Here is a 27,975-nt window from a genome sequence, read left to right on the forward strand (position 1 = left end):
AAAAGGTGACTTTACACATGAACACACTACCACACACACAGAGTGTATGGAAAAAGCCCTACAGTGATGCTCCTAGCCAGCCGGCCTCTCACCCCGTAACACACCCACAAACACACACACAAAGCACAGCAACACATGCACACAGCCACACAGCCATCCACACATACAGCCACACCCAGCCACAATCACATCCTGATGCCCAATAGGGCTCAGCCTCACCCAGGACTACTGCCAGCAGACCCATCCATGGGACATCCTCACCTCCTGGGCAGATACAGCATGAACACAGGCACGCTGGAGCCACAGACACAAATGCATTCCCTGCAGGCAGACAAAGGCAGGCTGGGAGCCTCTGGGGCTGCTGCAGTGGAGGGGCAGCTACCAATTGGAGCCACAGAGCAGGGAGTAGAGGGCCTCCAAGACCCCTTTCTGCCCCTCACCCCAGGGTACCTGGCCCCCTTCCTTCCTCTTCTTGGGCTGAGGTGCTTCTGTCCACTCCCAGTCTATCTGCACAGAGCTCCTCACAGTAGAACAAACATAAATACGCAGCCCAAATTCAGGTGAAATAAAATCTTTTGCTTTATTCTGGTTCCTGGAAGCTCCAATGTGACTCTGAAAAAAGATGCAACAGAGGCAGCAGCCCCAGGGCTGGGTGCAGAGAACAGTCTCTGCTCCTTTGGCCCTGGGAGCCAAGAGGGCAGTGAGGAGAGGGCTTAGCTAGAGGTTGGTGGTCGAAGTTAGGTCCCCTGAGACCCCCTGGCCCTAGCCTGGGCCTGGAAGGTGGAGGAGGAGGGCTGAAGAGTCTGATCAGTTCCTTAGCAACTGCACCACGGGAGGACGTGGGCACGGGTCACTCCTCACCCTTCTCAGGGGTACTGAGCTCCCGGGGCCACTTGGGAGCCCCCAGAGGCTCAGCCTCAGGACTCAGCCTTGGCTCCCCCAGGGGTCCTTCACCCTCCAAGTCCAGCTCCTCAAAGGATGAGCCGCTGGCACCCGACTCGCTGTAGCTGTGCTCACTGCGGGTGTCACTGTCGTCCCAGCCGCGGCTGCTCGCCCCAGGGGACAGTGTGGCAGCTGAAGTCTCTCGACTGCCAGGGCCCACCTCCAGGCTCACAGAACTTGTGTCACTCAGCGTGTCAGCTCCTGGGCCAGGAAGAGGGAGTGCAGGTTAGCGAGGACCCTGCCCTCCTCCAGGGAGAGGACAGAGCTCTACAACCAGAGCAACTCAGCATACAGCGCGCTCATGAATAATAAAGCCACCCTGGCTCCGGAGGCTCGTTCCAGCCGCCCTCTGCCCTCTGCCCTCTGCCCTGACCAGCTGCACTGACAGGGCAGAGGGAGGGAGGAGGAGGAAGTGGGGGAGGGCAGCCTGCTGTGCACTCCTCTCCCAGCTCCAAATTAGCCTCAGCTCCCCGCATTCCCACAAAGCCTCCCCCACCCCCCAACAGCCCATTAAGGACCACTAAGCCCTGAGGTGAGAAGCTGAGGGTAGAACAGAGAGACCCAAGTGGTGCCCCTCCTCCACCCCATTTCAGGACTGGAGAGAGGTTTGTCCCTGGCCAACTGCTGAATGTTGCCCATAAGGAGTGAGGACAGGAAAATAGACCCGGAGGCCAGCCCTCCTCTCCCCCTCCCCCCATGGAGGGCTCCCCAAGGAGCAACCGTATGCAGGAAGTCAGCTGGCCCCTGCCTCTGGCTGAGTTGAACAAGATTTGAGGAGGTGGCTGGGGCAGGAATGAGTGGAGAGTCCTGAGAAATCCTTTACCAGCTGCACAAAAGGAGGGCGCTGAGAGGAAGCACTTTAAGGGCGTTTGTCCCCTATGCCTGGGTCACCCCAGAGGAGCCCTTACCTACCCCCAACCACTGGTGGTTCCTTAGCCACAAAGCAGGAGGGGCCGTAAGAGTACTCTGTTGGCAACCGGGGAGCCTGAGACAGTGCCTAGCGGGGCTGTGGGTCCAGATCCCCCCAGCCTGCTCCTCCCACACCCACATGTGCTCTAGGCAAGCAGCCCTTCATCTGCCCTGTTTAGGAGCAAACCTTCAATTCATCTCCCCAGATCAGAGGCACTGACTGCAGTTGGAGGTGACAAAGAGGGCAAGGAGCTCAGGCCCACTGTGTGCAGGACTCCAGATTGAGAGGAAGCTGATTGGCCTCCTCTCCTGGGTGAGAGAGAGGGGCAGCTGTCTAATATCACAGAAGGTGAGGGGTGGGCCAGCTTTCCCAGATCCTGTCTCCATAGTGATGGAGTGCCGAGCCTGGTGCAGCTGGGGAATGCCTGACATTTGGACTTGGCCTGGAACTTTCATTAAGCCTCAGCTGGAGTCCAGGGTGGGGGTGGGGGAATTTGGGGTCTGCCCCCCTAGTCCCTCTGGCCCTGAGATGATGCCCTCTGGGCCCTACTGGCAGAGGTGAGCCCTAGAAGGACCAGGCTGCTGGCCCAGGGCCCTCTTCTTACTGGGGCCCCAGTCATAGTTCCCAGGGTGCCATTCAAGAGTGAGTTGGGGCCATGTGCAGATTTAGGAGTGCTTCCCTCTGACCCTGGGTCAGGATTCCAGATCATTTGCTCCTTAAATAATGACCAGTGCTCTAGGGGCTGCAGGCCTGAAAGGAGCAAAAGAGAGGGACAGGTTCTCACTGGTCCCATTAAATTCTCATGTTCTTCCCACCCACTGGCTCTCTTGGGACCTGGGTATAGAAACCTCTCTCCTGGCTCCCATTCTAGGAGTGATCAGAGGAAGGAGCCCACGGGTGCCCCTCAGGCCAGAGCCCAGTATGCCGTGATGAAGACAGCCCCTGGGACTTGTGGACATTTCTTGCAAAGGAGTATAAGGCAGGGAATCAACACCCCACCTAAATCCCCAGGGCTGCTGGGGCAGGGAATGAAGCTGCCACCTTCACCCCAGTCCCCACCTCCTCCACTGCCCACAGCCAGTGCAAAATCAAATATTCATCGCCTCTCTGGAGCTAAATAATACATCAATGTAATAACAGGCACAAGGCAGCTAATCACCCCCTTTCACCTCTGAGCCTAAGAGGGACTCCAGCAGGGAGGCAGGAGGGGACAGGCCAAGCCTTGGGCGGCCAGGCACCCACCTGCAAGTGGCATGCACCTGGCAGGCAGACACCCAGAGTCCGCCCCAGTGTCAGGGCAGACCCTGTCAGAAGTGGGTAGCCCCTCAGCCCCCATGCCAGAAAGTGAGCAGGCAACTGGTGGGAGGACAGGCCCAGGAGCTAGGGGCGTGGGAGCCTGGCTGTAGCCAGCTGTAGAGGGTGCCAAGCAGTCCTTCATGCCCCTGGCAGGTGGTGTTTGGGAGGGAGGCTGGGTGGGTGGCCGAAAGAGGGGGAGAGGCAGCAGAGGGGGTTTGAAGGAAGGTCAAGGTGCTCCCCCTTCCTGCCCTGGAGACTGCCTGGGCCTGCTGACCTTGGGCCACATCCTGTGTCCACAGTAAGGGCACTGAAGAGTGTCTGCCAGGCACTACAGGAGGGTGGGAGCGGTGCCCCGCAGAGGTAATTAAGTGGCAGATGAAGCTAACTGTGTTGGACACAGCCCCTAGGGAGTGGAGACTGCCTCTCATACCCCCCACCCCCGACAACACATGCCTCTCTAGGGTGACCTTGACTGTTGAAGAATGGACAAAGGGAGTCTCCTAAAGAGAAAGTGGAGGGACAGCCACTCTCCTTCCAGCCTGTTCCACTCCCACAGGTGACGACCTCCAGACTCACATGAGGTTCCATAATCATGGCCAAGGGTCAGACCCCTGGGACCACCTGGGATGTTACCAGCAGGTCTCCTCACCCTTGGGGACAGCTCACGGTCATAAGAGGTCATGGCAGGGGGTGAGCTGAGAGCAGGCAAGCATCCTCTGCCCTGGACCTGGGGTGTGAAGGCTGGCTCTGGTGGGAGGGCCGGGCACTGATCTGCTGGCCCCCTGCACGCTTTCTGGCTGCTCTTTGGCAGGGAGAAGGCGGTGGGCTCTGGGCAGGGCCCCATACTGGGGGACAGAACACTTGGTTCCTCTTCTTACCTTCCAGATCCAGTGCCAATCTTATTTCCTGATGAGCCCCACCCAAGGGACGCCTTTCCTGAGCAGCCTCAGCCCCCTCCCATGAGCATCCAGCTGTCTGTGATCTGTTTCCAAGGGTACTCCTGTGGCATCTGAAGGGAATCCAGGCAGAATCTTTGCATCTGTGTTGCCAGGGGTAACATGTATGAATCCACACCTACGTTGCCCCACATGTCTGGGAACAGCCAACTCTGCCTGTGGGTCCTGGGTGGGGAGGTCTTCTTCCACCTCGGCCATGCTTAGCCTGGACACCTGCAGGGCAGCCCAGCCAGAAAGGAGGCTCCTCAACCACGCCCTGCATGCCAGAGAGAGGGCTCCAGGCAGACCCACCCGTCCCCTGCCCCTGTACCTGTGCCATCCATTTGGGCATCACTGGCCTCCGCAGGCCCCCGGCCTTTCCGCTCTGTCTCCTTCACCTCAGGCACATAGAAGTCTCCCTGCCGCGCCAGAGGGCACATGAAATAGATCTGGTCTTGCTGGTAGATCTCCAGCCGAGGGTGGGCACACAGCTTCCGCTCCTTGTCAGAGAGGGGCAAAACGTGGAATGAGCCCTACATGGGCCCCTGCGTGGCTATTGTCTATTCTCTCCCAAGGGGCTGGCTCTGCCTCTTGCCCCAATCTCCCTCAAGTTCTAAACCCTGCTGAGGGAGGCACACACAGACTACCCTAAGGGCAGGGCCCCCCCACTCCAGGGGGGTAGTGGTCTGAGGACCCAGGAGTTCTTGGGGCAACACTCTAAAACAAGTCCTAAGAGAACCCAAGAGCCTGTCACTTTTAATCCTATGTGCACATCTGGGACCAAAGGCTGTTCCAGAAAGCACTGGCCTCACACAGCCATGAAGCTTAACACCTCGGACCACCCTAGGACAGGGACCCCATGAACTATGGCCCTAGGCGCCCAAGCCAAGCCAAGCCAAGCCAAGCCAAGCCAAGCCAAGCCAAGGTCTGACTTGCCAGACTTTTCATTCCAGGCCCCCTGGCCCTGACCTCCTCTCCATCTTGGATAATACTGACCCACAGAGACCAGGAGAGGCCAGTGCCCTGACCCCGAGGCCTCCAGCCCCTGCCCTTGCAGACATGTTACTGACAAATCCTGAACAGGGGCTCCTGGACGGCTAACCCCCTCCTTCCACTCCCATTCTCCTGCAAGTTCAGGTCTATGCCAACCTCTGAAAGTATCAGATGTGGTTGGTTCCCAGCCCTTCTTGCACCTGGGCGCAGAGTTTCAGCCGAGGGGAGGAGCCAGACTCTAGGCTGGAGGGGCAGGCAGGACAAATATATTGAACAATGGACATGACCCTAACTCCCCAATGGGTTAAAGTACCAGCTTACAGGCCCCCAAGTTCTGAGACAGGCACTCCACTGCCCTCTGCCTGGACCGTGTGTGGGTGGAGGGGCCCACTCCTGCCAGAGGTGCCCTGAGGCAGGTGGGAATAAGCAGAGCAGGGTGAAGCGCATCCTGCTCCTGAGCCTGCCCTGCCCCTGCAACTGAACCGATCGCAACCACCACCACGATGATGACCATGATGACCGCAAGGCCCCTGCCCTGCCACTGCTCACCCGCCAACCTTCACAACATGGCTATTTATGGCACCGCCAGCTCTCACCACGAGCTCTGAAATGAACCTTCCACTTAGCAGTAATGAGAGACTCAGTGGCGGGCAAGCAGAAGCCACTCCAGGACTCCACTTGTCTGCCTGCAGGCCGAGCCGAGGTTGAGGAGCCCCCTCCAATTAAAGCAAGTGAAGAGGGGTAAAAAACAAGCCTCCCAGAAGCGGAAGCCTGAAAGATTTTTCTAGTCAGCCCTCCACAGCCAGCTGGAGGCAGGGCGCATCTAGGAGGCAATGTGGAGGTGGATGGCCTGGCCCAAGGTTTTGCTGCAGCTCAGCCTCTGACTCCATGGGGGACTCAGGCAAGGCTTGTTTCCTAAGTCTCCCTGTGCTCAGAGGCAGAGTGGGACAACCTAGCCCTGAAACCTCCAGGGTCAGTGAAGGAAAGTCATCATTTTTAATAGTTTGAGCCAATCTTTTCTGCCAACCTGGGTGCTCTCTGGGCCATCTCATGAGTCCATGCCCCAAGCTCCTCCCATCTCTCAGCACAAGGATGGTTGCCTCCATTTCCCCACAGCCCAAACACTCAGTCCCTGGTCCATCAGGCAGTGGGAGCAACCGGGCTTTGGGACTCTTCTGATACCAACACTTGGAGGTGGGCATCTGCCAAACCTAAGCCCCTCTCAGTGAAATGGGCCATGTCACCAAGGCCAGAGTGGCTCCTTAAAGAAGGTCCAGGTCCTTTCCTGGTAGCCAGAGAGAAGCAAAAGGAAAAGGGCCCCCGAATCCAATCAGGACATGGCCTTCACCAGCATTCCCGTGCTCTGGGCAAAGGGCCCACAAAGAAATGCCTAGTGGCCATCAGTTACCTGGTGGCCCATCTCTCAAGGGCTGTAGACAGCTGGCTTTTGGGGATGCTCCCAGGAACCAGAGCCTGTGCTCACCTAGAAACTCTAAGGACAATGGAGCTCCAGCCCAACCCTTGCCAACACTCAAGCCCACCTATCTTCCCTTCTGGGAGTAACGAGGGTGATAAGAGGAGGAGTGCTCTTTCCACCCTCCTTTCTAAGCTGGGCACTAGGGTGGGCAGCACCAGGCAGCCACCTTTGCCACCTGCTCTGCCAGCCCCCTCATTGGCAGGCGGGAGGCAGCTCTGTGGCTGCTCTGCGCATCTGCCTCCTCCGGAGAGCCGGGCTCTGAAGTTGCCTGGCTGTGGACAGCCCTGTTGCCATGGAAACTGCATCCTCCATCCTTGCAGTCGCCTTCATCTCAAAGCCATCGGGAGAACAGAGGAACAGGGAGATGGGAGGGAGAGAAAACTGTGGCCTGACTACACAGCCCCTCCCTCTCTGCCCAGCCCTCCCTCCTCATAGCATCCCATACAGGAAGCACCAGCTGCCCAAGCCTGCCCCTGGCCCCTGGAGGGGCAGCCTCATACCCAAGCCCAGCCCAATCCTACTCCCACCACCTGGAGACCCCGGCTCTCCCTACTGGAGGGAGACACAGAGCTAATTAAAATCTCATTGACGGCTCAGCCCCAAATCATTTTAACACATGCTGGGTCCTGTCAAAATTCAGGCTCAGGGACATGAAAAAGGCAAAGGCACAAACTTCCACTCCAGGTCCATAGGCAAGGGACGGGCTTAGAGATGTCCCTGCAGCCCCTCTGGGAGACCCCTCTCGATGGTCTGCCCACTGAGCAATAATGAGTCCAGTGGGGGCTAGGGATGGAAGGTGAGGGCCAGGACTAGCCATATGACCTGTCCCTAAGTGATCAGGCAGAGGGGACAAGGCCATTTCCTCCCAGCCAGGTGCAGCCTCTGAGGGGAGAGGGGCCAACTCTCAGGTCCTCACTGCGCAGCAGGAGCTGTGGCCCAGGCAGCATGTCGATGAGCTGGTAAATATTGGAAAAGCAGTGAAGGAAGGCAAGGGCAGCTGCCTCTCCCTCAGCTAGCCCCAGGGAGCCCTCAGAGAGCAGACTGCCAAGAGCCAAGGACACCAGGTCAGTGCCACACTGGGCTGGTGCTGCTGGGGAAAGGGGCCTGAAGTCCTCCCAGCCCTGGGCATACCCCTTCCCACAGCCCAGACAGCCAGGAGCTTGAGGAAGCATCACTGGGACAGGGGAAATTGCTCTGGCCACTGAAGCCACTGGCCATCTGATGAGGCCAGACCTAGGGCAACTCACACCCACGCACGGACTCAAAGGGACCACAAGGCCCCTCGCCAAGGTGGGAGAGATGCAGACATCCACAATCCTCCCCATCTGACAGAAAGCAGCTAATCAGGCCAAGGTGCCACCTGGAGCTGCTAGAAACTAACCCTGAGACACACCTCCAAGGTTTCCCTCCCACCTGGACCTCCTACAAGCAGAAAGAAGGAGGGACAAGGCACACTACCCCTAATGCGGAATTTCCAGGAGACCTCAGTCACCAGCACTTCCCCCCTACCACGCTGTACTCACACCAGCTCACTTCCCAGGATTCCTGGCAGACAAGGGAAGAGCAGTGCACACAAGGCTGCCACAGTGCCACTGTCCCAGCTACCTTGGGGACACACCACACACCTCACCTCAAGTGCTCATCTGCTGGGTGGAGGGCAAGCATTCAGCCCACGCAGCTCTGGGCTCCTGCAAAGGGGCTAATCTGGCTGCTGAGCCAAGGTTTCCCATAGGACCCACAGTGCCTCCCCTGGTAGTTCTTACCGAATTAGGGGAGGGGGGACAGGAGGGGAGAACTACCCTCATCTGATGTTCTACTTCAGCTAGGTGTGGGGGCAGAAGAGATCAGGCCCAGGTGGATACTAAGGGTAGATGCCGCTCCCAGGCTGCCTAGAGGCTAAGTCTGCTCTGAGCTAAGTGACCTCAAATTCCCAAAAGGACGAAGCAATGGGTGCAGGCTAAGGACTGGGTCACGCATCTCTTACATGAGTCCTAGACCCCGGAAGGGATGAGGTCTGCTCCTTCAGTCTCCAGCCAGTTGCAGCCCCTTACCTCCTGCCTCAGTGCAGTGAGGGACCCTGGCCCTCCCTATTCAGCCTGAGATGCCCAGTCCTACCCAACCCTCCACACTGGGCTGGACAGCTGGGCAACCACACAGCCAGCAAACAGCTGTTGCACCCCACCAGAGGTGGTGGCATGTCTGTGCTGGGTGAAGTGAGGCATGCTCATTTTTAATTACACAGACACCAATGCGCACCCGCCCTGCACACAGCAGGCCCCAGAGTGGGGGCTCCGGCCCTGGAGGCCCTTAGGCAGCTGGTCTGCATCACAAGTGCAAAGTGATGCAAAGTGATGGGGGAGGCGCAGCAGGGCTGCTGTTGGAACGTGGCACATTGTTATTACTCTGCCCAGGAACTTCTGTCAGCTTCCCTCTCCCTGGCTCCCTCTCATTCCCACTGGACCTCCCAGCAGCCTCTAGCCCAGAACCTAAGCCTGTCCGTGGGGCTGGATGTGACAGCAGGGAGAACCCCCCCCCCCCCTTGTAGAAGGAGGGCCCGAAGCTCTGAAAATGACAGGCAAAGAAGACAAGGAGTGAGATGGGGCTGCCAGGGAGGACAGAGAGAGGACAGGAAGTGGCGAGAGCCCTAGGCAGGAGGCCAGAGCCTAGGTATAGCTACTAGTACAGATGGGTGGCTTCTTTCTGGATCTCAATCCCCCAACTATATGATACAAAGATTGAAACAGAGGCTCTCAAAAGAAGTGAGGAACTAAAAAAGATGAATAAAACACCACTACTTAAAGGTATACTCCAAACCCCCAAAATCAATGGAGAAACTGCCACAAACATTAAGGTCACACAATTACCAACAGCACAGCACATTTTTCTGAGCACTAGTCAGACAGTTAGAAAACATAACGGAAGAATGAAGGCCCTCTTGGGGACGGGTCTAGCCCCTGGCTAGCCTAGGAGTCCCCCTGAAAGTCAGAGGAGCAGGGCCTGGGCAAAAGCCTGGGAAGCCTGAGAAAGGGGAGGTGTGAGGGAGTGGGGCGGGAGGCGTTCGCGGTGCCTGGCACCCCAGTCCGCTGTGCTTGCTGCTGCCACTGCCTGAAGACATTTCATTTTCACCTCAGAGCCTGTGGCTTGCCATGTAATTTACACCTCTGCTCATATCCCTGCGCACCCAGGCCCTGGCTTCCCGGGTGGCCCAAAGGGGGGCCTTGGGTGATTGAAACCAGGGTGGGCTGGGGTGCTGAGGAGCAGAGGAGGGTGATTCCCTCTAAGCAGGCACAGGGAACACCAGCCCTTAAGCACCCCAGTGCCTGGGTGGACCAGGAAGCCCCAACCCTGCAGCCATCCCCAGGGCCCAGATGGCTTTCCTGGGCCTGTGTGGAGCAGGACCAGAGGGCTGAGGAACATGGGGGTACAAGCCCCATTGGGAGCTGGGGGGCACAGCTGGGATCCCACCACTCTCTCTTCCAAACGGGAGAGGGGAGCCACGCCTCCCAGACAACGCTGATGCTATGGCAGGCTCCACAGGCCCCTCTCCAGGACCAGCTGCTCTTTGTAGGTCTGTGCAGTCAAGGACCTGGGGCCCCCCCTGGACAGGCCGACGAAATGTTGCTGACTGATTACCCAGCAGCAGGAAGGCTGCTTGGTACAGATGGAGCTGTGAAGCCAAGCACCTGGGAGCCAGAGAAACCAGAAAGTGCCAGAGAGCAAGGACAGGTGGGTGAGTGGGATGGAGAGGAGAAGGGGAGGACCGGAGGTGGGAGAGGAGGAGGCCCTGATGTCTCATCTCAGGCTGGCACCTCTGATCGCTGGCCCCTCAGGGAGGCCCCTCTCTCCAGAGCCTCCCATGCCTAACTAGACAGCGGGCCCCTCCTTATCTGCGGGCTCTGCTGAAGGGCAGAGTTGTTCTGCTCTGGAGGGCAAGCCCCCTCCTTGGAATCTCTCCCCTCCCTCCTTCCTGGAATCCCGAGCTTTCTGAAGAGCAACAGAATTTTCCCTATGAAGCCCTTCTGCCTGGGAAGAAGGCTCCTTCTGGGCTGGTAACTGCCCAGCCCCACAGCACTACCCAGACAAGCCTCAGCCCCCAGGGTCCTGCAGGGCTGCCAAGCTAACATATCCGAGCTGGTATTTTGAGAGTGGTAGCTCCCACGCCCGCCCCAGCAAAGGCTGGCTTTGTGCTTTCAGTCCTGGGGTAGGGAGTGGGGAGGGGTGAAGCCAGAGAAGCTGAGGAGCAGGTTCTAGGGCCTAAGCTGACAAAGGGGAGAGGCCTGGCCTCCTGTAGGTCCCCCCACATCTCAACATCCAGGGGCATGGAGAGGGGGTCTCTTCTTAACTTGGGGGTGTCTGGGAGTAGAGAGTCGCTGCTACTCTCAGCTAACTTCTGTTACCTTTGTTCAGAGTTTGGCTGTGGCCTCTGGCTCCTTCTCCCCACCTTCCCGTGCTCAAGTCCTGCTCCAAAGCCCAGCCTGGACATGTCACTCATCTGCTCAGACACCACCAGTGGCTTCCTAGAACCTACAGGACCCAGCCTCATCTCTTGGGCCCAAACTGTTGCTCCTTTCGTGTACTCAAGCCACAATATATTCACATCCATGCCCAAGTCAGTGCCTCTGCCCAACCTGCCTTCCCACCTGGAGAACACTACCTATCCTTCAAGGCTCAGCCCAAATGCCCCCCCCACCCCAAGGCTGCTTTGCCTTTCCCACTGAAGCCACCCCGCCCCTCCCAACTCCACTCCCCGTAGGCAAGGCTAAGCCCTGTGGCTGGGGGTTCTGGGGGAGAAAGAGTCTGGGGGCTTGTCACTCAGCTCCAGGTCCTGGCGCTGAGAGTGCCCTTCTCTCTGAGCTGGGGAAGGCTTATTAGCAGGTGGCAGCACTGGCAGGTGAGCTGGCCCTGGAGCCCCAGTGAGGGAATCTGGGAATAGAGCTGTCTCCACCTCACTCAGGGTGAGGACACAAGGCCCAAAAAGGCACCTGCAGCAGCTGCTTTCTGTGCCTGTGACAGCTGCCAAGTCTCCCTTCACGAGTGCCTGCTGGCCAGATGGGTAGCCTGGCTCTTCTTGCCCTTTGCTCCTAGCTCCAACAGCAGCCTCCCAGACCTCAGGGCCAGAATACCAGTGTGGAGCAGCATGGCCCTGGCAGTGGGAATCCAGATGAGGAAGACCCAATGGGAGTAAAATTTGGGGTCATCTCTCTCTCCATGTCTATGACCTTTGCTGAGCTAATGTGGAAGGGTCTCAAGCTTTAATTTTAATAAGGGAAGTCCTATTGGCCCCTCAGTGCAGTCACTTACTTCTCCAAACAAAAGCTCACAAGGTCATCTGGTCTGTAAAACCCAGAGGCAGAGCTACTCCAGTCGAAGCAGATAACGGTCCAAGTTCAAGCCCCATCATCACTGGCTTCCAGCCATGGGGGCACCCTAGCACAGTCCCGATGCTGCTGCTCACAGCAGTCCAAGAACTATGGTCTGAGTCCCTGCCACTTTCATCCATGGCAGGACAACCCATCAACCCAGCTGGCCTGTTGTTATTCACGTAAACGTTTACTGAGTGTCTTGCTGGACGCCATGTTAGACTAAGGTGAGGCACATAAAGTGCTTAGCAAAGTTTGTAGCATGATGGAGGTGTGGGGTAAGTGGCATTCTGCTCAACTGAATACCTAATATGCAAATGAGATCTGTCTGCTGGCTTACTATCCTCTCCCAGATCCTCTCCAATTCTATGGAGAAAGTACCAACGTCTGACATCCAAGGCACTTCCCAGCCAACCAGCCTCCACGCAGACAATGCCCTGTGCCTCCCTAAACTCAGGAGAAGATGCCCAAACCTCACAAGGACCCTCTATCTGAAAACTCCCAGGAAGCAGAGACCCTGGGGAAGGGGGTTTACGGAAAAGTTGTGAATCCTGCTGACAGGAGGTCAGGCACAGGGGGCTTGGCTGCCAGTCTCACACTTTCAGTGACCTCCCCTGCCAACTGCTAGAGACAGATGTGAGCCAGGTACAGAGCTCAGGGACCTCTCACACACAATCCCACACAAGGGATCCCTGGGCCTCTCACTCAGTCCTATCTGCTCAATGTGCCCCAACCTTCACCCTGCGGTGAATCTGGGGGCTTCTTCTATTGCTCTGGGCTGATTACCTGGGCCTCATATCCTCTGTGGCCTTGCGATTTCAAGGAAGCTCACTTCCCTCCTACAGCCACCAGGAGATCCCTCTTCCTGGGGTCATGGAGTGTTCTCCTGCCCTGGAGGCCACCTCCTTGGACTCTGGGGGATCAGCCTGACAAAGCCAGGGCATCTTCCACAGACTGACAGTCACACGCTGCCCACAGTGCTCAGCCTGGGCCCCACAGTGGTTTCCGTGAAGAAAGGCTGAGTTCCAGCCCCTATAGCCTGGGCTGCCAGGCTGGGTAAGGTTGGCCAGAGACCCAAGGGCAACACACAGACCACAGAACTGGGATCCAGCCATCCTTCCAGAATCCCCAGAGACCTGAAAAATGATTCTCTTTGGGTTCCTCACAGTGACCCCCCAAGAACCTCACTGTCCCATGAGACCAATCCTGCCCTAGGCTCAGGCCCAACTGCAACTGCTGGAGCTCTGAGACCATTCCCCACTGCCCCTCCCCATGAAACAGCAAGCTGCTGTCATCCATGTGAAGCACCTACCAGCCCAGCCTCAGATCCAGAGAGAATTCAGAGAGGTAAAGAAAGAGAAGGGTGCACGTTCTCCTTCCTTCCTTCTCTTCCCCTCCCCCACTTGTGTGTGTGTGTGTGTGTGTGTGTGTGTGTGTGTGTGTGTGTGTGTGAGAGAGAGAGAGAGAGAGAGAGAGAGAGAGAGAGAGAGAGAGAGAGAGAGAGAGAGAGAGAGAAAAGCAGCCAGCTGTCAGGGCTGGGAGAGTCAGAACAGCCACAGTCTCATTAGCAGCCTCCTTTCCCTGCTCCCAGGCAGTGGGGATGAAGGCAGGTGTGGGAGGGAGCCTTATGTTCTCTTCTCTCTGTCTCCTGGGCTGAGAGAGGCACAGGACACCCTCTGTCCACTACAGGCTGAGGCCAAAAACAGAGCCAGCCCCTTCCTCATCTGTCACCTGACTTCGTTCCCTAAAACACCAGGTCTGGCTAGACAAGGGCAGAGGTGACCTCTGCCTCCAGAACCCAATAGAGCACCTTGAGCAATACCTCCACTGTGGACAGCCTGGCGTCTCTCTCTCCCAGCTGGTGGCCAGGCCCAGCATGCCTCACAGACATCCCTGGAGAAGCCCCCTGCTCTCCCCTCTACCCCTGGCTTCCCCATCCCAGGCAGGAAAGAGGATGGTACTCCCCTTGCTCCAGCCCTGCCTCAGGAGAATCAAGCCCAGAGCACAGCTGACAGGCTCCCATGGGGGGAGGAGGGGGTGGCAGCAGAGGAGGGAGGAAGAAGGGTTTTCATCAAAGAGGTGACGTCAAAACCAGGCAACTTGTGAAGCTGTCAGGGGCCGGGAAATTTGGACAAAGGTGTCTAAAAATAAAACCCTGAAGCCAGGAAAAGGCTTTGGTGGCTGAGTTGCTCGCCACCATGCCACATGCCATGCATCCTGTTCTGAGGTCTGGAACCCAGAAAGCCTCTTCCCAGGGGTGCTCCTCTAGGCTGGCCCTCGAGGTGGAGGATGACAGACAGAACTGAAGACACCATACACCAGCCCTCCCCCTGGGTGAACTGGGTGAGCCCCCCACCCCAGAAGACATGCTGAGCAGCCTTGGGCACTGATGTCTCCTGTTCTGCTCTCATCGCTAGCTAGGACCTCCTGCCTCACCCTGCCCCTTAGCCTCCAGCCCACCCCCACCAGCACCCTCTGGCTGCCACCCCCCAGCTCACAAAGGAAGCCACCTCTGTCTTCCTTGTGTCCTGTCCTGCTGCAACAACAGCTCTCGTTTCTTCTTTTCCTGTCCTTAACCACCAAGGCCATGCTGGTGACCCAGGCCCCAGTGATTCATACACAGCCCTGACACCAGACTCTCACGCCCCTGTAGCCTGGCCTGCCAGAGCTCCCGTTTCCACCACGAGGCCCCATCCCTTTGCCCAGGCTGCTCTGGAGACAAAGCACCACGTTCCCACAAGCCCACCAAGCTCACACTCCTGCCGACTTTCTTCCATTCCCTACCCCAACCACACTGGCGATGTCTTCAGTACAGTCTTCGCTGCCCAGAGCGTCCCTAGGGCCAATGCTGTTGATAGGTTCACGTCCCCAAACAGATCCACCAGCCCAACCCTCTCTGAACTCCAGACTCTGCACCACCTGACACAGCCCACAACGCTGGCTGCCCCAAACCAGGCACCCCTCAGCTCCCCATGCCTCAGTGAAAAGCACTACTGCATGCCTGCTCGTCCGCCCAGCCCACAGGGGCCAAGGCCTGCTGCAACTCTTCCCACCCATCCCCTCCCCTCCCCTCCCCAGCATCCAATCCACCCACAGTCCCTCAGCTCTTCCCCCTAAAACAGTAAATCTCTGCCCTTGTCTGCATCTCTACAGCCCCAGTCCCAGCCCAGTCACACTAGGATTCACACCAACCCCATGAGCTGTGATCAGTCTGATCGGTCCCTCCCTGCCCAGGACTGGGACACGTCACCTTCCTGCTGAAACACTGCAGTGACTTCCCCCTGCCTCTAGATCAAACCCCCTCTCTTGGCTCTTCCTCTCTCTGCTCAGAACCTGCTTACCCCCTTCTCTAAGGGCTCCTCCAGGATTCTGCCCAAGAGGTTACTCCTCTGAGAGGCTGCCCCCGACTACTCGGTCCAAGCTGGTCCCATGCCTTTTCTCACTGTTCCTTCCTATCTCCACACCTCACTGTAAAGGCGTATTTCACACACCAACATCTCACATTGTGTCCAGCACAGGACCCAACACATAGACAAGCTGGATAGGTGACTAAACAATTGCTTCTAAGCCCAAATTGGGGTCACTGACCTAGCACCCAAGTTCACAAAATGTTTTAGAGTAAAGGGATGTGCAACAGGGAAAGTTAAAAAAAAAACCTCTTCAGACCTCCCGGTGGCTGGGCTCTTGCTTCCTCCAAGCAGACGGGTCTGCCAGCATTGCCAACCAGATTGGGAACCAAAGGAAAGGAGGCCTGCCATTGCTGCCCCAGTCCTGGGCCCAGGACAGGTACATGAACCCATGTGGAGGCAGGACCAGGGCGAACACACGGACACCTGGGGCCTGCCACCCACTGGGAGCCTCAGGCCCCTTGTTCCGCAGGCCTCCAGCACGATGGGGTCAGGTGGGCCTGTCCATCCATCTGAGTCTGGAGTAGGGGCTGAGCACTAAGGATGTCTCTGGCCCCAGTCAGATCTGAACTGAACAGGCTAGGTTCCTGAACGAGCTCCCTATGCTCCTACTGGACACTCTGGTGCCCATAAGATCTTGGCATCTAGAAGAGATGCCAGCAGCCTCTGCCGATCTTCCTAGCTTCACAAGCACCTGTTTCATGAGGGCCCAGGATGCTGCCCTCCCAACACCACCTTTCCCTCCCAGCCTGCCAAGTCCTTCCTGGCTTGCACCCAAAGTACTGGCTGCACTCCCGCCCCTGACACCCCCGCCCAGGCCTGTGTCTCACCTTGATGTAGGCATCCAGGGCAGGATGGACCCGCCGGGTAGCCAACCAGATGGACAGGGCAGTGGTGTAGGGGAAGGTGGCTGTCACCACGTGGCTGGGTACCGGGAAGGAGAACACCTTGAAGCCAAATTTCTGGTAGAGCTGGATGAGCTCAGAGGAGGGTGACTCCTCGCCTTCACTCAGAATGCTGCCCACTGCACAGCGGCACTTCTCGGGTGGCACCTGGGGAGGGAGAGCAAAGGTGTTGCGTTGGGCAAAGGAAGGAGGCCCTCAGACCGCTTGCCCCCTGGGTTCTGTGCCAGCTCGGGCCTGGCAGAACCACCAGCTCCAAGAGGCTGCACAGCCCCAGATACCAGGATGGAGAGAACTGCTTTCCTGCAGGCATCCTGCTGCAGGACTCCTCCACCTCTTCATCCATTCCTCCAACAAGCACGCCGGGTCCTATTCCAGCCCCTGCCCCTTCCTAGCTAAGCCAGAGACTGCTGGTTCCCCACCAAATCTCTCTGGGCCCCTAGGACCTGCACTCCACCCTGCTTCCCTCCATCCCATCTCCCACAAACCTCAGCCAGGTAAGGTGCCTATGTGAGTCCCTGACACTTCCTAGGCCTAGCCCCAGGCTTACAAGGCCCAGAACTCCTCCTGGCATCGAGGGGCCCCAGTGTGTCTCACCTCCTGCCACCCGAGTCAGTACCAGCCCTCAGGCTGAGCCCTCAGAGGTATATATGTTCCTGAATCAAAGAGACTCACCACAGACCTCCTCATGCTCTCAGTCCTGGGGTTTCCTGGGTCCCCGGACACAGGGCCCACTGACCTCTAAACTCCCTCTACCTCCACTTGCTCCTCTCCCCAGCCCACCTTCTCAGCACTGTATAGTCATTTTCACTTGTTCTCACCTCTGGCCTTTTTCAAGCCCTGTCAACAGTCCCCTGGGGTTTCTCAGCCCCGATCTGCCTTCCTACTCTGGCCAACCCAACCTGTCCTTGGTGTCTAACTCTGCCTGGCACTTGGGTACTGACTCCAGGCTCTCACCTCCAGGCTCTCACAGTCCCTGGGAGTCACCCCAACTCTCTGTGGCTCTGGTCCCTTGTTACCCCTTGAATCTTATGTTATTAAGCCTGGCTCAGAGCTTTAGTGGCAGGCAACATGGTACAGTGGTCAGAACCATAACTTCTGGAAAGAGGCAGGCCTGGGTGTGAGTCCTGAGTCGTGTGATTCTGGACAAGTCCCTTGGTTTCTTGGAGCCCCAGTTCCTTGATATCTACTTACAGAACTGCCATATTAAATATTTTGCATGAGGCCCTACCACGGTCCAGCACTCAGCAAATCCTCCATAATTGTTGTAGGTTATTAGTAGCTACGACACAGGCCATATAAGTGACCTTTGGCCTAGAATGCCCATCCACCCAAACCTCTGAACATGTAGCTCCTCCCTGCCCATCCTTAGGCTCAAACACCCTCTTGGGGAGCCTTAGGGTGGCTCAGTGGCACCCCACCTCCCACACCAACATTTTGCTGTAAATTCTTGCCCACAGCAAGTCTGCCTTGCGGCAGTCAGTTCTCTCTGCCTGCCACTCATCCCGCCTACCCACCCAGGCAGGGGCGCTGGAGATCACTGCAGTTCCAACTCTTGTCTCTAGATGGTGCCACTGCCCCACTCACACTCAAAGACTTGAGGAAGCCAGAAAGGCAGATCATAGCAGGGTCAGTGTCAGCTGCAAAGCTATCTTCCTATTCCTGACCCTAGCAACCTAGGCTGTACAAAAGAAAGCTCCAATATAAGCCACGTGGAAATCTGGATGGAAGGTAACTTCATCTTTTCTCTCAACCCCTGGCCTGCCTGAGTCTGGATCCTAGGGTCTTTCTTGGAATCACTTCAGCTCAACATCCTCCTCAGTCCCCAAAATGCACCAGAACACCTGTGATAATCCTGCTTAGAACCCTCATGGCTCCCAATTCACCTCTAGGATGAAACTCCTGAGCCCAGCATGCAAGGTCATCTTCAGTGGCCCACACAATACTGCCCAGAACTGTCCCCACAACCACCTGTGGCACTCCTTTTCTGCATCCCCAGGTCCAGCAGGGGCCACAACCCACGAGAGCAGGTGCCCACTGAGTGTCTGAACTGCAGAGGAAGGGAAAAACCCAGTCTCTGGCCCAGCCTGCCTTGCCAGCCTCCTCTCCCACCACACCCCCTCACAGGCCCACATAGTACTATCTGCAACTCCCCAAACATGCCATGCCTTCCCATGCTTCCTGCCTCTGCATAAGCTACTTCCTCTGCCTGGAATGTCCTTCCTCATCCTACTCCAGAGTCCCCTGAGAAACTCCTGCCCATCCTTTAAGACTCAGCTCAGCTCTTCTCTTCAAAGCCTTCTATTGCTCCCCACCCAGCAGCTCTCCTCTGATCCCAAATGCCTGTGAAGGAGCAGGTCTTGTGCTGTTGTAACGGGTGGTCTCTCCCTCTCTCCCCACCACTCCAGGCCACCAGGCAGAAAGGCCCACAATCCAGTACACACAGAAAGTTCTTTGGGTGTGCTCAGTGACAGTATATGTGTATGCACACATGCACGCACAAACCCTGCACCATGAGCAAATCTGCTCTTCCTCCACCACTTTGGGTGAAGGCAGGCCCATTCAGAATCTGCCCTCAAAGTAAAATACCAGGAGAGCATTTCCTTCGGGCTGTAAAACCTCCTGAGTCCTAGTATGTGAGATGGGGGGAGAGGGAGGTCCAACTGGCCCCACTGCCCCTTCTGGAGAGGCCTTACAGTACCCTGCTGACCACGTTGAGAGGCCAGAGTGAGAGACGTTCCCTGCCTGGCCAAGATCTCACTGCATCTGGCCACCGAACAAGAGCGATTATCTTCCAGGAACCAGAAAGGGAAAATGGTGTCCACTGGCTCAGACCAAATGCAGGCCCTGGGTTCAGCAGAAATGGCCAGCCCCAGGGCCACAACCTGCACAACCTGACTGAAATAGCTGCACTGTGTGCCATTCCCAGGCCCGGAGGGCTGCCCTGACTCCTCCCTGGCTAGTCTACCCAGCCCAGAGCTGCCCAAGGTAAGAAGAGTAGGGGCAGTGGTCTTCACTTGCACGGTGCCCCCAGGGGAACAGGGCAGCTGCACCTGCCCATGGCTGGAGGGTGAACAGTGGACTCACTGACCCTCCTGGGTCCTATAGGCCAATACACCAAGCCCAGCAGATGCAACCTCCCTGGGTAGCTAGTGTCCAAAGGCACAGTGGGGTGGGCACTAGTCAGGACATGGGCAATGCAGATACCCCTGCCAGAAGATAAAACCCACACTTCAGGCTGAGGGGAGGAGAGTTAGCAGGATGCCCATCTCCAAAGTGGGATCCAGGTGCTTTCTGGGAACTCCCATCTCAAAAGTTTTTCAGGGCATTTTTTCACCCCCAAACATAATCCTACCACCAGCTGGTATAGGCCTGACAAGGGGCTCGCCACCCGCCCCAGTTGCTGCTTTCCATGCACCAGCTCATTATGTAAACAGCACTAGGTAGTAGATACTGTTATCAACTCTGTTTCTGAGACCCAGAGAGCAAAGCTATTCAGCAAAGGGCACATAGCAAGGCAGGGATGGAGTGAGGGTTCAAACTCAGGGAGACCAGCTCCAGACCTGTGCCAACCAACCAACCCACCACTCGGGAGCTTGAGAAACAGGCCCAGGCTAGGAATGGCTTCTCCCTTCGCTATGCCTCTTCACATGCCCAGGCGACCTGCAGGGGGCAAGGCCAGAGGCAGGGTTCCTGAAAATACCAAGTTCCAGTGGCACAAGGCCCTCAGAGGCACGAGCAGACTCCAAGAGTGCTAAGCACCTATTAGGGGCTGGGTACTGGGCTGTATCCCTATCATTTAGTCCCCCTAAAACACAAAGACCCTGAGGTAGGGCTACTCAGAGACCAAGTGGCTTGCTCAAAGTCACAAGCTGGTAAGCAGTGAAGCCTTGATTCAAACCCAAGAGGACAGGGCCAAAGTCTTCTCCTCCCATACCTTACTTCTGCCTCTGAAGGCAGCTCTGCTGGGCAGGGAGGGGCTCACCATCCCAGGGCTGCCCCACACTGTTAACCAGCTGTGGAGCAAAGGCCTGGACTCCGTCTGAAGAAAATCATCACAGAGGAACTGGGGTAGGGGATCCCTGGGAAATACCAGCCCAGCCCACATTCCCATTACCCTTATTGAGGGGTCAAACCTGCAATATCCTACTCCCTCACCCCTTCCCAGGCTCCATGTGACTTCAGTGCCTCTGGGGAGGGCAGAGGGTCCATCCCCTCCCCCCCCTTACAGAAGTTCTGATAGGCCTAAGTCATGACTCTTACCAGCCTTAGCCCCTACAGACTTGGTGACCCCAGGCTCACTCTCAGTGGACTAGGAAAAAAGCAGCTTCAGTGGCAGTCCAGCTACTAAAGGCAGAACCCAAGCACCACCAGTCCCCCACCCACTCCATGCCTGGGGCAAGCACCCCCTCCTGGGCTTGGCCAGGTACTGAACTGGTTGCCCCACTTGCCTCAGCCAGGCTCCCACAAGGGCAGGCAGGCAGATTGCTTAAGCCCCAAAAACAACAGTGGAGGCAATAGCAATAGAGGGTGGGGCAGGAGGTGGGTTGGAGGGTCAGGATGGCAGGCAGGACAGACCCATGAGCATGATGACAGCAACCCAGTCATAGGTGAGAGCTGGCCAGGATCAAGTGAGGTGCTCAGGGTCCTCCCCACTCCTCCCCCCTCCGCTACACCCAAGGCTCCCAGTGGACCCTTTTCTAGCTATTCAAGGACAGGACAGGACAGAACTAGATTAGAGAGTGAGTATGAGTCTGTGTGCACACATGCACATGTGCTCTGGCAGGAGGGATGGATGACAGATCAGTGACTCTGAGACTCACCCCCTCCCTCAGTACTTAGGAGAGGAAATGGCCACACTCCATGAATGCTGGACCCTGGAAAGGAGATGGACACCTATGAGACACTGCCAGGGTCTGTCCACTTCTTGCCACATGCTCCCTCTTTCCTCCCCCCACCTCCTCCCAGGCCCTCAGGGATGGAGAACAGAATCCTTCATGAGAACTACTGGCTCAGACCTTGAAGCCTCCTCCCATCCAGAACTTCACGATACAGGGCTGACTGAAATACACACATTAATCAGTCTATCAATCTACCTACCTACCTACCTCTAGGATATATATACTCAAGCAGCATCTGATATGAACATGTCCACAACAACTGCCATGATCTTGCCCTGATGGTGCCCTTTCCTGTGCTACTTCCTGGGCGCACAGCCAGACCAGGTGAGACCTCACCAGGCCTTTCTTAGGACCCAGCCTCAGCCGGGGGAGCTGAGGCTAGGGGCTGAGGCCCGGAAGGCGCATGGCTAGGGAGCTGTCAGTCCATACCTCAGGGGGTGGGCAGCACCTACAGCAGGTGGCCGCCTCTCAGCTGGTCACTCACTGCCCTACTGGCAGAGCCTGAAATAGTCTCACTTCCTCCCCACAGTCACAGAGAAGCAGGTTCTGGCTCAGATTCTGCTGAGCTGGGGAGGGTTAGGGAGAAAAAGTGGGAATGGGACACTCAAACAGCTCAGCCACAGCCTATCCCTTCAGTGAACAATATGCAGGGCCCCATGCTGGCCACTGCTGGGGGAGGCAGCCCAGGGAGCAGAAAGCTTGGACTCTTAGGCTTCTTCAGGACCAGATGGGGCCTCTTTACCAGGCTCCCCTGACATCCCCACACTGAGAGGGTCTGAGAGCTAGGTCCTTTTGTCCCCACAGTGTCCAGCAGAGTGGCACAAATATTTGTTGGATAGAAACAAAAAAGTACGAGTGAACCATGTGAGGTAAGTACCTCAACTCCTGCTGTCTGATCTGCGGTCTCCTCCTCTACAGTATTAGCAATGTGGACACAGAGGCCTCAGGTCTTTATGGGGAGCCATGAACTCCTGGAGGTCCGGGGTTCCCTGAACCTTTTAGGATCTCTTTCAGGCAGAGAACACACTGCCCAGTTCCCAGAGTAGATGGGGATTAAGCATCCCTGACACATCTAGGTGCCAGGATGTGACCCAACTCTGAATGGGGACACAGGTGTCTTCTAGGGTGACCCAGGACTGGGAATGACAGGATCAGAGGGGCCACTTTGACCTATATGTTCAAGCTCTGTGCCGGACAAAGGTCCATAGTCAGGCCAGTACTCAGCCTAAGCCTTCAGCACACATAATTAGCATGAGGGTCTTTTCCACCCTTTTTTGTTGTTGCTGTTAAATATTTGTTGAGGGCCAGGTGCTGGGGTGAATTCCTCACCTGTGTCACTTAATTTAACCCTTGCCGGCCTACCTATGAAGCAGATATTTTAACACTACTCTGCAGATGAGGAAATGGGGGCTCAGAGAAGTTATGTAACATTCAGATCACACAGCAGGCCAGTGAAGAAACAGAACCAGAATCCCGAAATGTTGGCATCAAGGCTGTACTCCAAGGCCATAGTCTCAGGCCATGGTCCCCAAACTGGCACCCAAGTCAGGCTGTACCATGCTAACCTTGGTGGCCCATAGGGTCTACCACACCTCTAGGAGAGCTGTATGGTGGTGGGCTGCCCAGAGGCAGTACTGGGTCAAGAGGCTATATGGAGAGTGCCACATGCCAGAGTTCTTCTATCTCACTTTCCCTGCGCCAGCCGCCAGCACTGACCCCAAGGTAATCTGCTGTCTTAGCCATTACCCATTCTGGAATTAGCTGCTCAACCTGAGGCAATGTGTGGCTTTGAGAACAGGTAGACAAGCCTGTGAAGAGGGAGGAAGCTGCAAGGACGCTCCGCCCTCCCACTGAGGCCTCATCGAGGCTCCAACTGGGCCAGGTGTGGAAGGAGGGGCAAGCACTTACCCAAGAGACCCTGCAGGGGTGGGGGTAGGGCATCTTGTCTAGGAGCTTTCCACTGGCCTTCCCCATTCCACTTGGGTCCCAGTGCTTTTGGCTTCCATTTAATGCTATCACCCAGCCATGTGACCTCAAAACCTCAATGTCTATTCATCCCTCAACCAGGTTATGTCACCTCTTACTAGAGCCCAGCCCAATATCCTCAATGGCCTCTCTACCTCATATCCTTCCCTCCTCCACCTGCCATTCAGGTAGCTTCCTAAATCGCAGGTGGCAAACTATGCCACACCTTTCCTCCCAACCTGCTGTACCTCCCACTGCCCAGCGCAAGGAACGCTTCTACCTCTCTCTCCACCCACAGAATGGCCCCTGGCCACACTTCCCCTGTCATCCTATGTCTGCAGGCCCTGGCTTTTGCAGTTCCCTTAGCCAGGAGGCCCTTCTGAGCAGAACAAAATTCTACTCATGGCAGAAGGCCCAGCTGAAATTTACGGCCTCTCGGAGCCTCCCTGGCAGACTTGAGGCACCCTCCTCCAAACCCACAGCTCAAAGTTCTGTGGGCATCGAGCACAGTGCCTTGGTGGAGATTCATATGTAAGGCTGACTTGCCAACCACATAAAGCTTCCTGAGGGTGGGGCCACATCTGTTAATCTCGAGTGCGGGTGTTGAGCAGAACCAGGCAGAGAGGGAGTCAGCACACCCTTGTTTTGACTGAGTGCCCCAGTGAGGCCTGGTCAGGAGACAATGGGTCAGCTGTAGGCCTTGCCCGCGTGAGGTTTCCAGGCAAGGAAACCGGAGCTGGGGATTCCAAATGCCTGGTTTGCCAAAGCTCAGAGCTGGAGGCTGAAGAACTCTCTACAGAGCTGCCAGCCTATGCAGCTGTGAGCACCGCCCATGGCATTGCAGGAGACCACATTGGTGAGCCCTGACTCACTACAGGCTGTAAGTGTAGCCAGACGCCCACAGGGTGCCAATGATGCTGGGTTAGTCTCTGACCCCAGCATCTCTGACATTCTGGGTGGCTCACTTACCCCCCGAGGCCCTCTCCAAACCAGGCAGCTTGACATCCAAAGTAATACCTTATAACTGTGCCAGGGGTCACCAGAATGGCGGGAGGGGTGGGATTCCAAGTCCCATGCCCAGGGCCTACCCTCTCAGTCCTGGAAAACCTGCTGCCACAGCAGGAGAACTGAAAAAGTGAAGACACAGAAACAACATGATATGACCCCAAACAAAGGCAGGATCTGAAAGGCCTGGCCTTAGAGCACTGGCCTCAAATAGGGATGAAAGGAGGAGGGACAAGAAGAGGAGGCAGGGGACCAAAGCCGGGGCAGAGGCTAGGGACTCCTAGTGGTGTATGGTCCCCTGTACTCGGAGGTCCACGGGTAGCCATGAGCCAGGGGAACAGGACTTGGGCAAACAGAAAATCAGCACACACTCCGAGAAGGGGGCAGAAGTCCAGGCTAGATCTGGAGGGAGTTTTGAGCTCAGAGAGGAGGTGGTTTGCAGGGCCAACTCAAGAGATTTTCCCACCACTTCCTGAAAAACAAAACGCCCCTCCTCCAACAAACCCTGCCAGGGCACATAAGTCTCCTTACCATGTGTGGGTTGTCATAGTAGACAGCGATGGAGCGGAGCCTGGGGCAGACGCTGCAGCTCTCAGTGAAAAGACGCCCCGTCTCGCCGTAGGGCCCCACGTGGAACTTGTAGGCCACAGTGACGTTGCGGATGGGGGGCGAGCCGGCGCTCACTGTCACCCCAGCCAGCAGCCCTGAGTACCTGGCGAAGGCCAGCAGTGTCAGCAGCAGCAGCAGAGTCAGGCCCCCAATGAGCCCCAGTAGTAGCAGGTCCGACATGGCTCTGGGCCCCCCACGCCGCACCCCAAGGCAGCTGGAGAGACAGAAGAGAGGGGAGGCTGGTAGCCTGCTCTGACCAATGTGCCCACCTGTCAGCCAGCCTGCTCTGGCCCAACCCCAGCCCTGCCTTGGGTGCTCTGACCCAGGAGGAGGTGTGGCCAGAGGTGTTTACACATGGAGTGACCTAGAAGGGAGCTACAAAGGATGACTGAAGCCACAAGCCTCCTTATTTCTTAACCACAACCACTGAGGCTCTCAGGGCTGCTCTGCCTGTCAGCTGGCAGCCTTGGTCACACCTGGGGAAACTGAGTCATAGAAGGCACAAGAGTGAGTCAGCTAGGGACATGCTTCCAGCCCTGACCAGCCGCCCCAGAGATGGACCAGATATCAGCCAACCTGCCCTTCCCCCACATGGCCTCTTCCTTCCCACAGCTAAGCTATACTACCTGCCCAGCCTCCCCAAGACCCATGGACCACTGCCAGGGGGAGGACAAGCAAGTGCCAGGGTCCAAACACTTATTAACAAACAGGGAAACCATGAGGAACAAAACCCCAGCACTGGAAATGTGCCACAGAGAGAGACTCGCATAGGAAACTCTCCTTTGCTAAGCACATCTGGCCCCCAGAATCTTGCTACCCAGCAAGCTCGCCCATCCAGAACCGGAGGAGACCATAATCAAAACAGGAACGAAATTCAGAGCTACGCTTCCCAGACTTGAGACACCAGTGCTAACAAACTTCATCCTACTTTTTCAGCCCATAGGTTAGGAAGGACGGAAAGGCTGCTAGAAGTGGAGACAGACAACGGAGACGTAACAGTTACTCATCCCTGGCCAGGGTGGTTCATCCCCTGGGGGAAGGGTGATGGCCTGCGGGGGAGAGGAACCACACCCGGGGTCCACTGCTGCCCTGTCCCTTCTCACCGCAACATCTCCAGGTGTTCAGAATTTAATCTGTATGGTTTCGATCTCCTCGCCCCACCTCCGGTACTAGGTAGTTCTCAGAAAGGCATCCTGGGGTGGCGTGCAGGGGGTGTGTGTCTTTTTTCCTTTTTGTGTGCGTATCATTTATCTGACAGTTCTCCCCCCACGGGCCTTTCCCCATTCTTCCTATTTGTACGGTACAAGGAATAAAGACACTCATTTCAGGGGAGGGGGAAAAATAAACAAAAACAAGCAGCAAAGAAACTATCCAGGAACAGGCCCAGGGACACAGCGAAGAGGCTGGTGAGCGAGCCCTTCGAGGCAGACGGCCCAGCCCTCCACGCGGCGCGGGGCAAAGGTCTCACCCTCCTACAGAGGACTCGAGCTGAGTAAGGGGAGGGGGGGTCACAGCACAGAAAAGACTGTTTAAAGAGGAAGGGAAGCATGTGACCCCAAATATTTAAAAATTTTGGGAGCTGAAAGTAAACCCTGCAGCCCTATGGAAAGCTTAGCTCTATGGAATCCTTTGTTCCCTGTGGGTTCTGTGTCAATTTTTTTTTTTGGGCTGAAATATTGTCCTTGGAGCCCATGAGCACACTGTGCTGGCCTCACGGAGAGGCAAAGTAAACTTCGAAACCTCTGGTGTCCTGACACCCAGGGGTCCCGCGCGGGTCTCTGCACCCATCCAGCTCCTGCTGCGAGGGCCCTGCCACCCTCTGGACGCGCGCCCATCCCACCCAGCTGGCCTCCGGTTACTTCTGCTCCTCTTTTCCTTGAGGACGGCGGACTATAGCTAAGTCCTTAACTACAGGCCAGGCGCAGTCTACAGGTCAGAACACAGCTACTCCATCAATCCTCAGCACGAGGTGGGGACGAGGTGGGGACGGAGGATAAGAGGCCTGCCAGGGGCACACAGGTTCTTAGCAGACCTGGACCACGGGCAGGCAGAGGGCACCCGGGGGGCACCCGGCGGTCTCACTGCCCCTCTCCCACTCCCCCCTCTCTCTCCTCCCCCGGGGCAGGGTTTCCAGCAGGTCACCCACGCCGGGCATCTCCGAAGCCCAGGCTCTCAGCCGGCAGCTCCGAGGGCCAGGCTCCGGCCGCTGCCTGGGGAGTGACCAGCCCTGCCTGTGTCCGACCTGCGCTCGGGGCTGCACACTCCCCGTCCCCTCTGAGAAACTTAGCTCCCACCTTTCTCTTCCTGTCTGAAAAGTCTCAGAAAAGGGAGGGAACGCACCGAGGGCCCAGAGCCGGGCGAGGGGAGTCCCCACACTCAGGGGGAGGAGAGGGGGGCTCACCGAAAGGGCCGGGCTCGCTCCTAGCGACTCACGGCATCCAGGCGGCGGCGCCCGGCTCCGAGCGGCCCGCGCTGGGGGCAGAAAGGCGACGGCCGCTGAGCCCGGCCCGGCCCTGACCGCGCCCCTTCCCGGGGAAGTTCCCCCCAAGGAAGCCTCGCCACCAGGCCGCGCCCTCGCCGCCCCCGGGCCCCTCCGGGAAGCCAGGGCCGGGCTCGGCCTCACAGGGTCCAGTCCGCCGGGGCCAGGACGGCTCCGGATACCCGCGGGCGGCCGTCCGGTGCCGGCTTCCCGGGGCCGCTCACGCGCGGCGGGAGGGCCCGTCGGGGGCTCCGCGGGGGGCGGGGTACGGGCTCCGAGGGCCGCCGCCTCCTGCCTCCCGCCTCGGCCCCCAGCCACGCCAGCCCCGTCCGTTCTCCCGCCACGACCTCCAGCGGCCCGGGCACCTCAGCGGCGCGCGGGACGCTCAAGTTTGCAGCCGGGCGGCGGGGAGCGGCCTCGGGGGACGGGGGCGGAGTCAGAGCGCGGCTCCCGCCTCGGCTCCCCACCCCCTCCGGCCCCACGGCCCCGGGACGCGCCCCGCACCCGCACCCGCACCCGCGCGGCCGAGGCCCGGCCTAAGGTCGCGGTCGGGGCCTCGGACCCGGCAGGGGGAAGTGGCGGGAGAGTGGAGACGCGAGGAGCGGCCTGGGCCGCGGGGGTCCCGGAGGGGACGTGGGGGCCCCTGAGGCCGCGCCCCGGCGGACCGAGGTGGGTCCCAGGCCCTCGGCGCGCGCGGGGCTGCCCGGGCGGGAAGCTTCTCCTCCGGCCCGGCCCGGCCCTCACCTCAGCGGCCACCCGCCGCGGACGCCGAGGCGCGCAGGCGGCTCCGGGTT

The 27,975-nt window shown here is 57.7% G+C and overlaps 1 protein-coding gene across 2 annotated transcripts; it reads right to left on the bottom strand.

Annotated features, from left to right (window-relative positions):
• Positions 1–555: 555 nt before the first annotated feature.
• Positions 556–27,194, bottom strand: TEX264 (testis expressed 264, ER-phagy receptor). Of its 2 annotated transcripts, XM_016216895.2 has the most exons (5): positions 27,104–27,194; positions 24,625–24,916; positions 16,151–16,372; positions 4,415–4,583; positions 556–1,143 (listed from the first exon to the last, which is right to left on the bottom strand). In XM_016216895.2, the coding sequence occupies exons 2-5, from the start codon at positions 24,880–24,882 to the stop codon at positions 851–853; spliced, it is 942 nt and encodes a 313-aa protein (XP_016072381.2). In that variant the 5' UTR covers positions 24,883–24,916; positions 27,104–27,194; the 3' UTR covers positions 556–850. The 2 variants fall into 2 exon arrangements, with proteins under 2 accessions (XP_016072381.2, XP_087680819.1); XM_087824693.1 differs by lacking the exon at positions 27,104–27,194 and having other exon boundaries at positions 24,625–24,957.
• Positions 27,195–27,975: the final 781 nt, after the last annotated feature.

Source organism: Miniopterus natalensis, chromosome 15 (assembly GCF_054644295.1).
Source record: "Miniopterus natalensis isolate mMinNat1 chromosome 15, mMinNat1.hap1, whole genome shotgun sequence".
NCBI lineage: Eukaryota > Metazoa > Chordata > Mammalia > Chiroptera > Miniopteridae > Miniopterus > Miniopterus natalensis.

What these genes read in the sequence shown, in the direction of transcription:
- TEX264 (XM_016216895.2), bottom strand. Translation starts at nt 24,882, where the DNA reads ATGTCGGACCTGCTACTACTGGGGCTCATTGGGGGCCTGACTCTGCTG. An exon ending in ACTATGACAACCCACACATG is followed by an intron (nt 16,373 to 24,624) that starts GTAAGGAGACTT and finishes CTCCCTCCCCAG; the next exon opens with GTGCCACCCGAGAAGTGCCG. An exon ending in TGCCCAAATGGATGGCACAG is followed by an intron (nt 1,144 to 4,414) that starts GTACAGGGGCAG and finishes TTCCTGGCCCAG; the next exon opens with GAGCTGACACGCTGAGTGAC.